At 36.4% G+C, this 17,096-nt stretch overlaps 1 protein-coding gene across 1 annotated transcript in view; it reads right to left on the minus strand.

Annotated features, from left to right (window-relative positions):
* Pclo (piccolo presynaptic cytomatrix protein) overlaps nt 1–17,096 on the minus strand; it is a 404,888-nt gene that overhangs the window by 177,568 nt on the left and 210,224 nt on the right. Inside the window, exons 5-6 of the mRNA XM_027926468.2 lie at nt 11,817–16,908; nt 9,448–11,462 (exon numbers count right to left, since the gene is read on the minus strand). Coding sequence (XP_027782269.2) covers nt 9,448–11,462; nt 11,817–16,908 — 7,107 coding nt within the window. The remainder of the gene's footprint in view (nt 1–9,447; nt 11,463–11,816; nt 16,909–17,096) is intronic.

The raw sequence follows: 17,096 nt of genomic DNA on the forward strand, positions 1-17,096 counted from the left end.
CAAAATCCTCAAATCTGCAAATTTTATCACGTTCCTGAATTGCTCAAAAGTAGTACTGTCTAGAATATTATAAAATGTACTTCTCATATTGATTAATTATGCTCTGATATGCTTTTGGAAACTAATCAAATTTGCCAGTAGTATTCCATTATATATTTAACATTTTAACTGATAATTATAAAAAAATCAATAATTATACTTTTCATAGTTTTCAAAAATATAGCCACCAGCAGGCTCTATTTCAGTCTCAATTGCATGTTATTAACCAAAGCCACCCAAACTTTGTGCTTCACTAATACAGCATTCATACATTAGAAAATACACTATGAATGGCTGGATTATTTACTAAAACATTCAGTTGTGTTTTATTTTTGTTATGAGATTAGTATAATGAGATGTTTTCTCTCATTTTAATCCTATGAAGGTAGCTGCACATGAGATTCCAAGACTGCATACTTGGCCACCATATCTTTTGAGTTATAGTGCCCACCCAAAGCCTTCCTCTTTTCTCTCTCTCTCTCTCTCTCTCTCTCTCTCTCTCTCTCTCTCTCTCTCTCTCTATATATATATATATATATATATATATATATATATATATATATAAATTCTAGTTGATGGAATTTCCCAAGATAGGACTTTTAAGAGCAATGGCTTTGGAAGTCACTGGAAGCACCATGGGTCAAACTTGGCAGATATAAACATAGAGCTGTTCTCTTTAAAGAGCCATCAGGACTTGGAATAGGACGACACCAACAGGGAGCAATAAATAAATGATCTGTCAAATTGTTTTAATGCAGTAAAGAAATATTATGTTTAGATGTTCCAGTGTTGTAAGGTGAAATATTAACTACAAAAGTATAAAATTTAAAGCATGGCTAGTGTTAATGTCTAGAAAACAATTTTTCTTTAGAAAGAAACTGCTAAGTGAGAATTTAGATATTATTTTTAGCAGATTTGTTGCTTTACTGAAGGTTTTATTTTCTTGAATTTCTCTAGGAGAAAAGGTACTCAGAGGAACTGATGACCTCCTTTTTGTTCTTCCTTTTAATCTCCCAGTATGAAGTTATTAGAAAGTAAAAAATAGCTCTTCTTGTAGTTACTACTTCAAAAACTTACAGGAAATTTGTGCCCTGTGCCTTCAGCCAGACTGAAAGAAGGCCTGATGACTAGAGAGCATGAACAGAAACAATGCAGTAACTTCAATGAATTCACATAACTTAAAGGCTATGGAAACAAGATAAGCAAGAATTACAATAACTGGAGAATGCACATGCAGCTCTTATTTTCTCATTTATATACCATTTAACCTTCATATGATACTGCTGGACTAGGATCATGAAACCTGTGTACAACTATCTCATGTTTCATGGGCAAAATCATTTATACTCTACCATGGGTTGAACAGTCTATGTGGGCAATCAGAAGTAGAATAATAAAGTTAACAAAACATTCTAATAATTAAGATGACAATTTGTCTGAAGACACTGACAAAAATAAAAAAAACACATTAAAATGCACTGCCCTTTGAGCAGTGTTTTTATACTCTAGGGTGCTAAATATTGTAGTTCTGCCTTTAGTCATTCCATTTTGAGAACAAATCATTGGCCCATAATGAGACTGTAGATATTTCCAACGCTCCTGTAAAATATTTAATGATACTCTAATCAAGACAAAATTAACTCTATTTCACATGGTACAAAATACAAATCTTTAATGATGCTATGTTTCTGACATGAAATATTAGAATTATGACTATTATATGTGTTTTTAAGAGCATCAGATCATTAGCAATAAGAAGAATGATTTAGTATCTTCATATCAAAAGCTATGGCAAATATAATGATGATTTTAATAGAGGCACAAAGCCTTGACTAAATTATATGACAAAGATATTTTTTTAATTTGTTTTACTTAGTTACACATGACAGTACAGAGTAGAATGAAACAGACATTATTATTACTGTGTGTATATATGTGACAAAGACATTTTATGTTCAGATTCTTGTAATGCTTTTAACCAAAAAATCACAGGAATGTCTACTGTTGTTTATTTTTCCATCATTGATTAATTATTCTTTGGTATGGAGCACAACCATGAAACATGACATTAAAATAGTTAAGACATGGTTTTATCTTTCCAATGAATAAAATATCTCTTATTCATAAACCTAAACCATGTGAAAAAGCTCCTCTAAAATTAAATAATAAAACATTCTTTTAAAGTTCTTGACTATGGCTCATATTCCATATTCCATATGGACTATGGAAGCATTTGTATTTTAGAAAATAGTACAATTAACATTGATTAAGGGATAGTAAATTAAATCATATTAGTGTCAAGAAATATTCTATTGTGGATACAGAATATAAAACTCATCAAAAAATGACAACATTTTTACTAAGTGTCATTTTAAAAGTCTAATTTTTCCTTTCCTTTCTCATTTTTCCCTATTTAGTACCATAAGAACAGAAGTTGAAGTGACTACATTATTAAGTGATTTTCCAAATGAATAATCAAGGAAACATGAGCTTACTGGTTGCTGTGCCTTTGTATGAACATTTATAGATATCAATTCCTGACATAAATGGAAGAACTTTTTGAAACCACCAGCAAATATTTTTTTTCTATATACAATGCCATTGTTATTTTTGTTAGAACTATTTCTGTAATTTCAATACCTATAGCACAATGAAAAAATTCATGTACATTTATTCATGTCAAAGGAAAAATTAACGTTGGGATGTGAAGTGACTTAAGAAGATTTTAAAATTCTTACACTTAGAGTAAATTAATTCTTTAAGCAGTGGTTTGGGCCCAGGTTCAAAGAAGTAAATGACTAAACTATATAAGTGTCCTCTCTGCTTGGAGAATGAGCTCTGTAATTAGGGCTGAGTTCTGGTAGGGGGAATGAAAAAAAAAAAAAAAGAGAAACTTTCCTTGCCCCTATTATGCTAAAATATACACCTGATATGTCAGAAATAAAATTTGGTTAAACCTATTAAAAGTGAGTTACTCGTGTAGTTAAAATGGTTTATCAGAGAGGCAGAACAAATTTTTGTGTATTTTTCATACACTTTAACCATTCAATTGGGAAGGAAGAAGAGGGAGAATGACATTTATAGAGTTACTCATTGTTCTCCATAATGCTAAGCTTTTATTTGTGTTTTTACTAGTAATTTTATAAAATTGAAAGTGGCCCTTTCAAAATGCTCACACAAAGGTACTTTGTTAAGAAAACCAACTAAAATAGCAGTTTTATAATCCAGTTTAACAATATCTTATATTATTATCAAGGATTGAAATTAATTTTTTCCACTGTTTTAATCTGAATCCTTTCTAATTTCTTAAGGTCAAATTAAAATAGGAAAATATTCCCTTTGCTATTTATAACTTCAGGCAAACTACCTGTTTATTTACTAGTTCATTTAAGAATCAATTTAGCTTCCCATGCTTATTCTCCTGCTTTCCTAATTCAAATTCTACTTAACATTCTACATACAGAACTGTTAGTACGTAATGGTGGAGGCTTACTTAATGCAAACAGTATTGATATTTGGTAGGTGTAGGGGTACAAAGAACAGTGATCTCAACTTTAGAGTTCTCATTTTTAAAATATAGAATTAAATCAACATAAAGCATACAGAAAGTATTTTGTAACTTGACAAAGCAACTGCATGTGAAATATTTTATTCTGTTATATAAGGCAATAAGTCTTAAGTATTTTATGTGTATATGCAGACTGTATGTATGGATATTGCTTAATATAAATATATATTATGATGTTGAATATGATAAAAAAATAGCCAAACAACTATGGGGACATGCTGTGATGCTACCACAAAATATGCATTTCAAAATATACCCCAAACTTTTTAAATTTTTATATTAAAATAATTTTTAGTTGCTTGTTCTCTTTTTTGTCAATAGTCACTAATGCAACAAATTATGAAGTCCTAAATAACTAGTAATTTTACAAATATAGAGATATTAAAAAAATCATGCATGTTTATGTGTATATTTTGGGGGAGATATATTTGGGAGAAGATTTGTGTAGCTTTATTATAAAGCCAATATAAACTTCTCAAGTAGTAAAAATAGGAAGTGTAATGAATTGTTTAAAACTAATATGATACAATATTTAGGAAGTCAATGAACATTAAATAATGCTCTGTGTTATTTAACTTGGTTAAGTCAGGACTCCCTATGGTAGCTATGCTGGTATATCAAATATTCTAACAGGTTTTGGCAGAGGTCTTCACTGTGCAATTGGAACATAAATCAGTTCCTAAAAAGTCATGTCAATTTGCATGTTTTGAAATATGGATATCTTAAAAGTGTAACAAAAATGATCTTTCCTTCAGCATGCAAAGATTTGTTGTGGAATCAATTGTTAAATATGATTACAATGAAACAGCAATATTAATTACTGAACACTAAATTGAAATCACCTTAAAAATGTGTACTCCCTCCCATTTGTATATGTGAATTCATTTGTGTTTTTAATTGATTTTACCAAATCTTCTTAATTTTTAAGGACTATAAATTATTTTACTGATATTTCTTTTGCAAAACTCTAATATAGTACTTTCTATTTTAAGATAGTTGGATTTTAAGGTAGAAGGTTTAAATCTTAAAAAAGAAATATGTAATATAATATTATTAATGAAGATAAAGATACAGAATGAGTCTTCTATCATTTACAAAGCCTGTCTTTTAATATATGAATATATTTTATATATATATGAACATTGTTTTTTAATATCCTTAAATACAGCTGATTTCAAGAAAGTAAGTTTTAATACATTGATTTCTTATGTAGCTTTTCAAAAAGGGCAATGAAAAAAAACCCTAATAAATATTATTCTTCAAATCCCATTTGGCCATCATGGCCATTATTTTCTAAACTCTTTACATTAGAAGAAGATAAAAATAAGATGTTGACAAAAGTAGAATTTCTCAATTTAGGCTATGGAAATTTCTCTCAGAAATAGATATTGAAAAGTTCCCAAAATCTTAAAAATAGCTATCAAAACAGCAATCAGTGAAGCAAAACATATTCTTGTAACAATCAGTTCATGAACACCATCTGCTTTTTAATAGGATTCTGGCTTAAACTCTGAAACAAAAATATTTTAATAGAGTCTGCCTATTACTAAAAAAGCCCTCAAATTATTAAACAAGTCAAAAAGTAGAACAGAATAGTTCAACACTTCATGGCTTATGTACTTTTATGGTCATGTATTGGTAAAAATATTTTAAGTGTAGCCTTTCAAAGTGAAAAAATTAGTATGTGTTATCATTGATAAAGCATGAACTATTCTGAAAACTATCTTTTTAATAGCAATCTCATTAAAAATTCTTATGGTTTAAGAGAGATAAATCTTGGAATGAATTAGGTCCCTTGTACCTCCAAGTAAAAATTTTTAAATTTACCTTGCTATTTCTCCCAATGGTTGACATCACTTTCTCCTCTGACTTAGAAAAGAACATGATTAATTAACCCACTTTCTTGAAGTTACTGATTATCTGGAGTACTGATACAAATCTCTCATTGTATAGAAGAAAGAGAGGGGGCATGAAGAACATATTTTTGTGCTGTGGTCTATGAAAGTTTCATAGAAATGAAGCTATCGATAACCCACAAAACATACCAAAATACTGGATTAAAATAAATCCTGAGAAGATATAGTGTCATGCATTAAGGAAATGGAAGAACAACGAGGAGAAAGCAGAAAAAAATACTGTAACAGTGAATTATACAGAAAGTGCAGTAGGATAAATATGGTTTTGCTTTTGCTTTTGTCAATACCAATAGAGTACAGGTAGGAGTTGGGAATTTGTGAATCCTTCAAAATGAAAACCTTGATGGCTAAAGAGGTGAATTTACACATCAGATTAATCAAATAAATTATCAAGAGAACCTATTATCAGTGAACTTAACAGACAAAAATCCTCATCCATATATAAGAACTTATATTCTGCTGGAGAAAAAGATGATGGTAGAATGTGATGGACATCATTATCCAAAGTACATGTATGTAGACACGAATTAGTGTTAATATACTTTGTATACAATCAGAGATATGAAAAATTTATGCTCTATGTGTAATATGAATTGTAATGCATTTTGCTGTTGTATATAAATTAAAGAATTAATAAAAAAGAAAAAGATGATATTCAATGAAATACACAACATCTTTAAAAAGTGATCCATGCAAATTAGGGGCAGAAATAGAGACTTATGGTGATAGGTAGACATTTAACAGAATCAAATAAGGAGAGCATCTCTGTGGTGGTGAAATCTGAGCAGAAACCTGTACAGAGGAGTGAGACATGCAAAGATCTGGGAAGAGATCCAGATGTGAGCCCTGGATGGGGTGAGGTTGGTGCATCCAAGAACAGTTTGGCTGGAGCAGAGTGAGGAGCTGTGGGTGTCTGGAGAGTGGCTGAGGTGGTGAGACAGACAGACATCATAACATATGGGGCCCTGTTAAGAAATTTATCATATATTCTGAAATTGATGTAACTCTACTGGTGAGTTTAAGCTGCACAGCCAGTGGAATAACCCAATGTACATTTTAGAAAATCACCCTCATTGCTTTTTAGAGACTTGACTCTAGGGAAGGCAAGAGGATAAAGGGGCCAGGTTATAGAGCACAGTGGAAATAAAAACTGTTTGGGTTCTGGACCAGGCTGCCAGGGTTAATGTATGTAAAACCCAAATTATATTCCTTGCTATCTGGCCCTCCCTCAACATTCCAGTTCCATTTACAGTAAACTCTCTCCTCCTCTTTGCTGTGTATATATCCATCATTCTGGACCTCTGTACATTTTATTGCCTCTATTTAGAATGAATTCAATTTTTCTCATCATGGTACAACAGACATGTACAACCTTCATGCCTAGAACTTCCTCTTGGAGCCTTTCCTGACATTTTGGGAAAAGGAGATGATAACATAGAATCTTGTATAGTATAACATATATCATCCACACTGTATTATGTTACTTGTTTTATCTTAATGCCCAATAAACTCTAATTCCCCCACCCCCCAATTTTATTGGTTTGTGAAAATTTACAATCTGTAAACTACTGAGCTCTAGATTTCTTAAATTTACATGACTTTGACTACCACTTAGGAAGATCTCAGTACAGTTAATATCTAGTAATCCATAGTTATAATTAAGAAATTTAATTTAAAATAGTTTCAAAGCATGTCTAGACATTTGTATAAAAATTTAAAATTCACATCTTAAATTCAAAGTATCTAAAATGCTAAAAAAGTCTTTGATAGTTTCCAAATTTGTCTACTTTGTGCACAATAAATCCGACTTTATATACAGTTGGTTCACATTAAATTATGCATTGATTTTGACCATTTGGAAGAATTTCTGAATTGTGTTCCAAAGCTCAATACACCTAAGATTTTTCACACTCAGTATTATTTTATAAGTTTACTCATTTTTTATGACTAAACCATTAATCAGTATTGTTTACACAATCAGTAGTGAAACCTGTATCACCCTATAGTATATTGCCAAATCCAAAATGAATACTATCAGGAAAAATACTGGTAACTTGAATCTCTTTTTTAACTAAGTGCACTTGAATTAAGAATATATGGAGAGGGACTAGGGTTGTGGCTTAGTGGTAGAGTGTTTGTCTAGCATGCGTGAGGGACTAGGTTTGATATTCAGCACCACATAAAGAAATGATTAAACAAAATAAAGGTATTGTGTCCATCTACAACTAAAAAAAGATTTTTTTTTATAAAAAAAGAGTATATGGAGAGATATTAAGTACACCAAATATAAAAGCCTGTTTTTTTTTTCTTAATGAAAAATGCCTGGAATAGGAATATTACTTTTAAATACTGTAAAAACATATTTTAAAATTTTCTACTCGACTCATTAAAAGAATGTATAGAATACAGCTATAAAAATAAATATCTACACATTGTAACTGAAATAAAAATCACTCCTCAAACTGGATAAAATCACAGTGCACCAATGGTTCTCTGACTAGATATGGTCTCTGAACCTCACTTGATGACATTTTTAGTTTTTAGATATATTGTTTAATAAATAAGAATATGATAGCAAAATTCAATTGTAAAATTAGAAAATTAAAAAAATTAACTTAGTAATATGACTATCGATCTGTCTTTGTATCTACAAAGAGACTCACAGTGATATATAGTAATGTATTTTTTTTAACCCACAGCCAGTGTTTAACACAAATGGACCAGTGAAAATATGGCATTATCACAGAAACACCTATTTAGAAGTGTTAGTATTTAAAGACCTAGAGTTCAGAAACTAGTGCACTAGGCAGAGCTCTTAATTTGAATAGAAGACTTGTTTTAAGTTGAACTATTGTACTTATTAAGCACCTCCTGAAATAGCTACATATTAGATTTTCTTAATTACAATATGCCTGCTTTCCTAACTGATTATTATTAATAATTCTCATTCTTATAGAGATTTTCACAAATATGTCTAAAACATCTGTATGTTTTCCCTCAAAGCATATGTACACATTTTTAAATAATCTCTACTATTCAAACCAACATAAAAATTCCTTTTGCTTCTACAAGTACTAGGACCAAGTGTCACTTGAGGTTAGGCTAACAAAGTTTCCAGATATAAAATAAGCATGGATGAAGTATGATAAATATATTACTCTTTCAATCTGCCAGTCCTAGAAATTCTTTTTTGAATAGTAACATCCTAAGATTTTTAATGTAAACATTCTAGCTGAAAGAAGAGAAGATGGACCAGATTATGTCTACAAACCTTCCTATTAATGAATTCCAGTACTTAGAATCTAAACTTATGAACATTCTTTGTCAAATCTGTTTATAGTCAATGTTTATTCCATCATGTTTAGAAATGAATACCCACTGAAATCAATTTACAATTGATATTTGGGATATTTTGATATTAAAACAAAATATTCAATCTCAATAAATCATAAAATAATAACCTTCTTTCTGGGCAAAATAACACAGCTTGGGAGGCTGAGGCAGGAGGATCTCAAGTTCAACGCCAGCTTCAGCAACTTAGTGAGGCCTTAAGCAACTCAGAAAGACCCTGTATCTTAAGTAAAATATTAAAAAGGGCTAGGCATGTAGATCAGTGGTTAAGTGTCCCTGGTTCAATCCTTGGTACCAAAAAAGAAACAACCTGTCCCCCTTCCCCCACACACACATCATTCCAAACAAAAACAAAAAACATTCTCATTTTGCCTCACAGAATGTTTTGTTCCCTTGGTTTTTAAACATATGCTTTTCTGTTTTTTCCTCAAATTTCCAATGTAATAGTCTTCCCTGACATTTAGTATTATATTTCTAGATTACCACAAGCTTTTATTTACCTTCTAAGGTCTGCAAACACATGATTAATAGCAACTCATCCATTGTCTTCTAACTGAAAAGAATCACGCTTACCGTGAAGCCCTCGGTATACTGAAAAGGAGCCCTGGAACTTTCGTCTGCTGTTGGACTCAGAGGCTTGGGGTCAGACATAGAACGCTGCATCATCTTGGCTGTCTTAGGACTTGCTGGGGGAACTTTAGCCATATCTGGATGCAGTACTTTCTGTGGACTTATATCATCAGGGAGGGGTTTTTCATAAGGTACAAAGGCTGATTCTAAGGCTTTGCCTGATGAAAGTGGTGAGATGGGTGAATAAAGGACTTTTGGAGATTTGGGAGGGGAAGGAGCCAGCTGGAGTGTGGAATCTGCCCGAAGGTGAGTTGAATAACCAATCTCTAAAGGTGTTGGGCGTTTCTTGTCTTTGGGTGGAGATGTGGCACTCAGATATTGAGGACTTTGTGTGTCTGAATCTGCTTCTGTTTGACATCCTAAACTGCCCCCTTTGTAAGTCTTTTCAGGTGCTGAAATGTGTTTAATTATTTCTACCTTAGCGTCCACTCGAGCTCGTACGGAAGGTGTTCTTATGGTTCCAACTGGTTCAGTTTGCACAGATATCTCTGCTACTGTCTGGACCGCTATGCTGGAGACTTTAGAAGGGGGTTTGGTCTTGTCAGCCTCTGCTGTGCTGTCACCATATTTCCCTGCCCGAGCCTTTCTCCTTGACCGAGCGGGCATGTCCCACTCGTCCTGATCTTCATCATCAGTTTGGACACTGGTATCAACGCTTTTTCTAGTTCTCCTTCTCCTGCTTGCACAGCTCCGATCAGCAGCATCTTCATCGTCTGTTTGTACACCACTGTCCACTATTTTTTTAAAACTTCGGGGATCGTCTGCCATACTTTCCCCCATCTCATCATACTGTCCCCGGACTTTCACTCCAGAACTTCTCTTTTTGGGTGGTTTTTCCTCTTTTACAACAACATCTGTTAGTGGTATTTCTGAGACAGTACTCAGGATGCCAGGTGGGGCAATGTACTGTGTGACACCATCAGACTGGACCGTGTACCATCCTTGACTCTGTGGTATCTCAATGGCCACTACAGCGGAAGCTGTGGTCGTTGCATCTTCAGTTGCCCAAAACTGACCACCTTCTGGGGCAGCATACTGACCTTCCAAAATTGCCTGCTCTGTAGTAGTTTGTGGGGAAGCAGTTCCAGAAGGGTCATAATTATACTGGTAGATCTGGCGAATCTTCTGCTCCTCTAGCTGCTGGTGAAGCTGTTGTTGCAGCTGCTGGATCTGCTCGAGCTGTAATTGCTGCTGGGCTAGTGTCTCCTGCCTCATCATGAACTGGGCCTGCCGCTCTTCTTCTTGCTGATAGAGAAGGTGCTGCTTCATAGACTGCAGCTCCTCCAGCTTTTTTTGAACCATGATCTTTTCTTGTTCTCGGAACCTTTGAATTTCCTGTCGCTCCCACTCTAGTTCCTCAGCAAAGCGCTGTTGCTTAATTTTCTCCAGTTCTAGGAGCTCACGCTCTAAGTCAAGTTGCTGCTGCTGTTTGTCTTCTCCAGGGACAATTAAAAGAGTGCTTTCATCTCCCACCATTTCAGAAAATATTTCAGATGCTGTGGTTAAAGTGGGAACAGAGTCTACTGTCTCAGCAGTGAGGGTTTCCATAGTAATAGTTTGCAAGCTGGCATTGATATCAATACCAGTCACTGCAATGTCTGTTTCGGATGCACCTGTTGTTATGAAATATGATCTAGCCATAGGCTGGCTCTGGTGCAGGGCAGATAATGAAGTCACTGAATCAGTTGTATGAATACCAGACAAATCCCTCACAGTGGTGCTGAAAATAGAGCCAGGTTGTGTGGTAATGGCAAATGTGGAGGGGATCGGAGTTGCTACTGAAGAATAGACAACACCATTAGATGACCTCAAAACACTGCCCACACCATACTGGGGTGCTGGAGGTGGAGTCATTCTTGCTGTGGAATACTGTGGAGTACTAATTCCAACTCCTGAAATGACTTGTCTTGTTTCTGGATATGGACCTGTAGTCTTGCTTGAATAATCCATTACCTCACCTGAAATACAGGGTAGAGTTATAGTCCAGTTCTCAGAACGAATGATGCTTTTTGGGTATCTCATCTTGATGAATATAATGAATGGGGCCACATGCAAATCCATAGGTTAACCTAATTATGTGCGGAATAAAAGCAATGTTGAACATGCAGGCACATGCAGGCAACTCTGGGAAGAACAAATTAAAAACTGAAGAAACAAAAGCGCACATGTACTCAAAAAATATGTTGCCAAAACATCCAAAGAAAGAGAAAAAGTAACAAAATTGGAATGGGGACCGCATTTTCATCCTGAAATGAGATGAGGAACACCATAATGATATTTCAAGGAAAGGTCTGTTGCCATATCATACTGACCTGTAGTAATTCTCCCTGAAGTTAGATCTACTGCTGCATCAGTTCCTCCAGAATAATCAAAAGCATTCTTACTTTTATAGAAGAAATGTCCAGCATCTGCTAAGTTAGTGTCAGACATAGAAGGTTTCATTCCACCAATCCCTTTGTAACCATATGGCCCTGAACGGTCATATTGATAGTGGTCATCTCTATAACCAAAGCGATCCTCAGGCAGAGTAGTTGCAGGCTGCTGTGCTGTACAGCTCCTTCCAAAAGGTAACTTATAAACCATGTCACAGCACACTGCTCTTCTTCCTGCAGTCAAATCCACAGGTTTTTCATCATCTTCTATTATTTTGGTCACTACACTTGAAGTAGATTCGTCCATTGTTACAACAGTTCTATGAGACTTTGTTGTACTGAGATCCACCACTTCCCCATCAGTGATCCCCTGAGATGTAATACTATCAGTCCATCCATTTGTGACACCAACAGGAGGCACAGTGACAGGTTTTGTAATGGCCGATGTTACTGCATGTGCTGAAGTACTTAGAGATAAGTTGATTGGAGCTTCCTCTCTAACTGCAGCAAAGGCCTGGCTAATTGGCATCCTGTATGGGGACTCAGCATGCTTTGTTTTAGTAAGCTGGAGTGGTGCTGTCATTGTATGTTCTATACTCATTAGGCTTTCTGAGACTGTAGTATAACTTGTAGTAGCTGTGCATGCAGCAATAGTCACTGTCTCAGTGTCCAGGGATACTGGTGTCACAACTGATGAAGTTGCACTGAGGTTTATAATGGAAGGTTGAACAGCACTAATTTGTCTACCATAAACTTCATTTGCTGTGGTCTGTCTCCTTACATCCATTGCAGAAGCAGAAAGATCCATACATTTTTCAGTTGCTTTAACTTCTACTTTTGGTACTGTACGCAAATCAATGACATCACCAACAAGTTGCAACTTTCCGTTTTCCTTGTACTGATGCTTCTCTGAATGTAGGCTATCTAGAGCAAGAGGCTCTGGAGGAATTGATATAGAAACACTGCTGGGACCAACACTAGGGGCTATACTTCTAGCAACTGAAACCTCAGCCTTGGAGACCTCAGTTGTGTGAAACTGTGTAACTGAAGTTGGAGCTGCTTGAAATGAAGATGGTGTTACAACAGGGGCAGCAGAGAATGTCTCCAAAGCTCCTGAAATGTATAGCATTTCCTGAGAACTTGGAATTTCTGTAGATGTTATAGGAGGAACTACAGAAAACACTGGTTCAATAGAAACCAGATCTTTTGGGGGTGATCCCAGGGGCCAACTGGTAATTGCTTGACTAGCTGAAGAATCTGTTGGAGTTCCAGGTTCAGATGGCAGTGTAATAACCACATAGGTTTCCATGAGGGATTTGGAATATCTTGGTGAAGATTTGTTAGAGTGTGGGGAAAGTGGGGAGGTAGGGGAAGGCAATTTATAATCTGCTGAGGTCACTAAATTTAAGGTCATACTTGAAGTTAAAGATAGACCTGTTGGTTTGGGATATGATTCTGTTGGTTTTTGTGCAGTTACTGGTTGCTGAGGAACTACTGGTTTGGGGGCAATTGGAGGTTTGCTTGGCTCAGGCCTATGTGTAAATACAAGTCCAGATGGAATTGAAGAAGGCTTAGGAGGGACAGGAGGAGGGGCAGTGGTACATATTTTTGTTACCGGTAACTCATCACCCCTCTGAACAATTGGTGCCCCTATAGTAGTAATAGCATCAGCCAGAGGTGTAGCAGGAGTAACTGGAGTCACTGGAGCTGCAACTGTGAGCTTTTTTTTAGGATGAATAGTTGGTTTAGGTGAGGTTGGTGGGGGGAGAGGTGGGGGAGGAGGGGGAGGGGGAGGGGGTGGGGGAGGAGGAGGTGGAGGTGGAGGAGGGGGAGGAGGTTGTGCTGATATGTCCAAAGAAGAACTTCGGAGGAATGGACGAGATTTAGTTGGAAGAGAAGAAGCAGAAGGACTGCCAGATGGTAACTGTGATGGAGGTTTTTCCTGGCCAAAGACATCTCTGGGTAAAAAGTAGGTAGACGAAAGCTGCTCCTTCATTGGAAAGGCTGTTGTAGAGGAAGGTAGTTGGTCAAACATAGGTTCAGATAAGCTAATTTTTGTTAGTTCAGCCTCAGACTCTTTTGTTTTATCTTCATAAGCTTCCAAAACTTCCAGAATCATTCCATTCTCAGTTTCCTTCTTGGCTTTTTTCACTGGCTCTTTTTCAGATATAGATAAGTCAGTGGAAATAGTGTCAGCAGTTGGCTCCTCAGGTTTAGTTCCTACAGATTCTGTGATAGAAGGTACTTCATCAGATAAGGGAATAACAACGTGATCAGCACTAGCTCTACCTCCTGGTGTGGTGGTTCTATCTAAAGATACACTTATTTCTTCTGGATAGTCTATAATGCTGCCTGGAAAATAGGTCAATGAAGAAATTTCCTCAGAATCCTCAAATTTAGTTATGATGTCCACTGGCTCTGCATAAACTGTGGTTATACTGTCCAAGGTAGCAATAGGTGAGGAGCTATCTGTGGTACAAACTGAAGAAACAGATGATGTGAGAGAAGGTGTATCAGAAGGTGGGACAGATGTTGCACTTTCTGAAGGCTCAGAGTAAGTCAAAATCAGTGATTCATGGGCAATTATTTCTTGAATTTCTCTTGTATAATCAGTTACATATTCATCCTCAATTTCATCTGTTGAAAAGTGTTGGGTTATTTTAACATCTGGAATAGAGAGTGTTGCACTGCTGGTTGAATCTGTAAGTGATGCTCCTGAGAGAACACTTGATGTCAAAGATGCATCTGGCACCCTGTCAAAGTCCATGGTGGACTCTGTCATGTCATCCCCTAGTGGGGGCTGGGTGGGGCTGGATCCAGGTGTTAACTGCATCTGTTGCCGCTTCATGAGTTCTTCATAGGCAGCATCAGCATCTAATAATTTTTTTTCTTCACTGGTAGAAGTGACCATAGCACCCAGATCCACTATCTCATGGCTTTCTGGAATGATGTAAGAGCTTGAAACAATGTCTTCTTGAGGCACAAGAGAATGCAAACTTTCCAGTTCATAAAACTCTTTCTGGAGATCTGTAATTTTCTGCATGGGATCTTCATAAATCTGTTCTGAGAGTCTAATTTTTTGCTCTCTTCCTCTCTGCTGCATGAATCCATTTTCTTCTTCTGGCCTTGTTAGCAGACTGCCATCTACTGACCCATTGTATGTGTCCTCTACTAAAGATTCATAAATGTAATCCTCTATTAGCATCCCACCATACAAAGGCTCTTTTTCAAACACCTCATCTCGTTCATTTGCAGTTGGAAAAGCTTTATATTTGTGGGTTTTATGCATCATTTCTTCATACATCTCCTCAGCACTTTTTAATGCCTTTTGACCACCTTCTTTCTGCATAATAGATTGCTCATCTGTTGGAGAGTATAAAGACACAGCTGTGGGCAATTTATAAACTTTCTGTACTTCTATTATTTTTTCTGGGCTGATTTCAAAACCTTCTGGGTCTGATTCTATGCTAGGTGAGTATTCAGAACATGAAGACCTATGGAGCTCCTCCATTTCTGCTGCTTGGCGTAATTCTTCGGTTGGAGACGCATCTTCTATGGGAGAGAGATTACTGGGTGGAGTCTTTGGTCTTTCCCTCCTCCTCTGAGCTCGAAGTTCATCTTTGTCTTTCTTTGATTTCTTACTAGAACTCTTTCTTTGTTGCTGTTCTAATTCCCGCTGTTTTTCTTGCTCTTTTAATAATTCTTCTTCCTCTCTCAATTCTTCTTCTTCTGAAGAATCTTCAATGGTAGGTAACAGAGGGCCATGTGATCTGTGCCGGGCTTTGCGTTGCTGTTTGCTTTCTCCTTTTTTGTGACTTGGGCTACTGTCACTGTCCTCATCAAGTGAGGACACAGATGTAGGAGATGTACCAGGAGTGAAGCTGGAAGCATGAAGACTAGAAGACCCTTCTCCCCTGGACCTGTCTTCTGGTGAATCTGTCAAGCTTTCCATTTCCAATTCTGGCTCTTCGTCAAAATACAAAGTTGCTTTTTTCTGCGATGGCTCTGCCGAATATTTATCTGCTATGGTGCTGTTCAGTTCAATTGTTTTAAATCGACGGAGCCCGCCTCCTCCAGCAACTACAAGTTCTTCGCTTTCCTGACTTTTAGTTTCTCTGTATTTCAGCTCTGGACTTTCGTCAAATGTCTCATCATCCTCATCGTGCCACGAATGACGCCTCCCTGCATCATCATCGAAGCTTGCACTACTTTTTCGAGTCAGTCGTCTGTGTTTCCCTGCAGTAGCTTTCCCTTTCCCCTTCATTTCCTCCTTCTTGTGGCTCTCGGTGATACTGCTCAGCTCTTTGAGCTGGTTTCGGATGAACTCGTCATCTTCTGAAGCAGAAGCATCTTCATCAGCGCTCATTTCTATGATTTGCTTTCGAATGAAGTCCTCGTCTTCCCCGGACCCTTGACTGTCTTCCTGTTTGTACTCTTCACTGCTCGATGAGCCAACACTAGTTCTCCGTTTTCTTTGTGGGACAGGTGAGTTTTCACTTTCACTACTGTCATCAACTGAATCATAGGGCTGTCTTCTCGTAGGTACATCATCGAAAAACTCAGACTTTTCTTTAGGGTCCTTACTAGAAGGAATGGCTTGTTGGCCATCCTTTTTGGAAGTCTCCTTCTTTTCTTCTTGAGTCTCCTTGAGCTCCTCTTCTGGAACAGTAACTTCCAGTGTTTCTGAAGAAATCTGCATTTTCAGCTGGTCCGCAGGCTGCTCAGGAGAAACCTCCTGGGGTTGTGCTTTCTTTTCTGACTTTTCATCAAGTGCACTTGCCTGAGCTTCCAGAATAGACAGGACTGTACTTTCTAACTTAGCTAAGTCTGAGGGGCTGGAAGGACTGCTTTCTTGTGAAAAAGAGTCCTTTTTGAGTCCCTTAAGCAAATCCTTTTCATCACTTGGAATAAGACTTGGAATTTCACCAAGTGAACCTGATATTCCATCAGAAGAATATCCCGTGTCACTCAGGCCTTGTGGGCTTTTAGGCTGCTGAGAACTTGAGGTGTCTGATTTGTCCTCTTCCTTTTCCTAACAGAAAGGAAAAGATACAGGAAAACTTAACATGGTTAAATTTAACACATGGCCTCTCCATCACTCCCAAATAGCAATTAAAAACTGAGAAATAGTTGTGGAAATTCTTTTCAGCTACCTAACTGCAAGCCACTATTTAAAAAAAAGAAGTTAAAATGAGAATAAAAAATGAAAATAGTTGATAC

Source organism: Marmota flaviventris, chromosome 1 (genome assembly GCF_047511675.1).
Source record: "Marmota flaviventris isolate mMarFla1 chromosome 1, mMarFla1.hap1, whole genome shotgun sequence".
Lineage (NCBI taxonomy): Eukaryota > Metazoa > Chordata > Mammalia > Rodentia > Sciuridae > Marmota > Marmota flaviventris.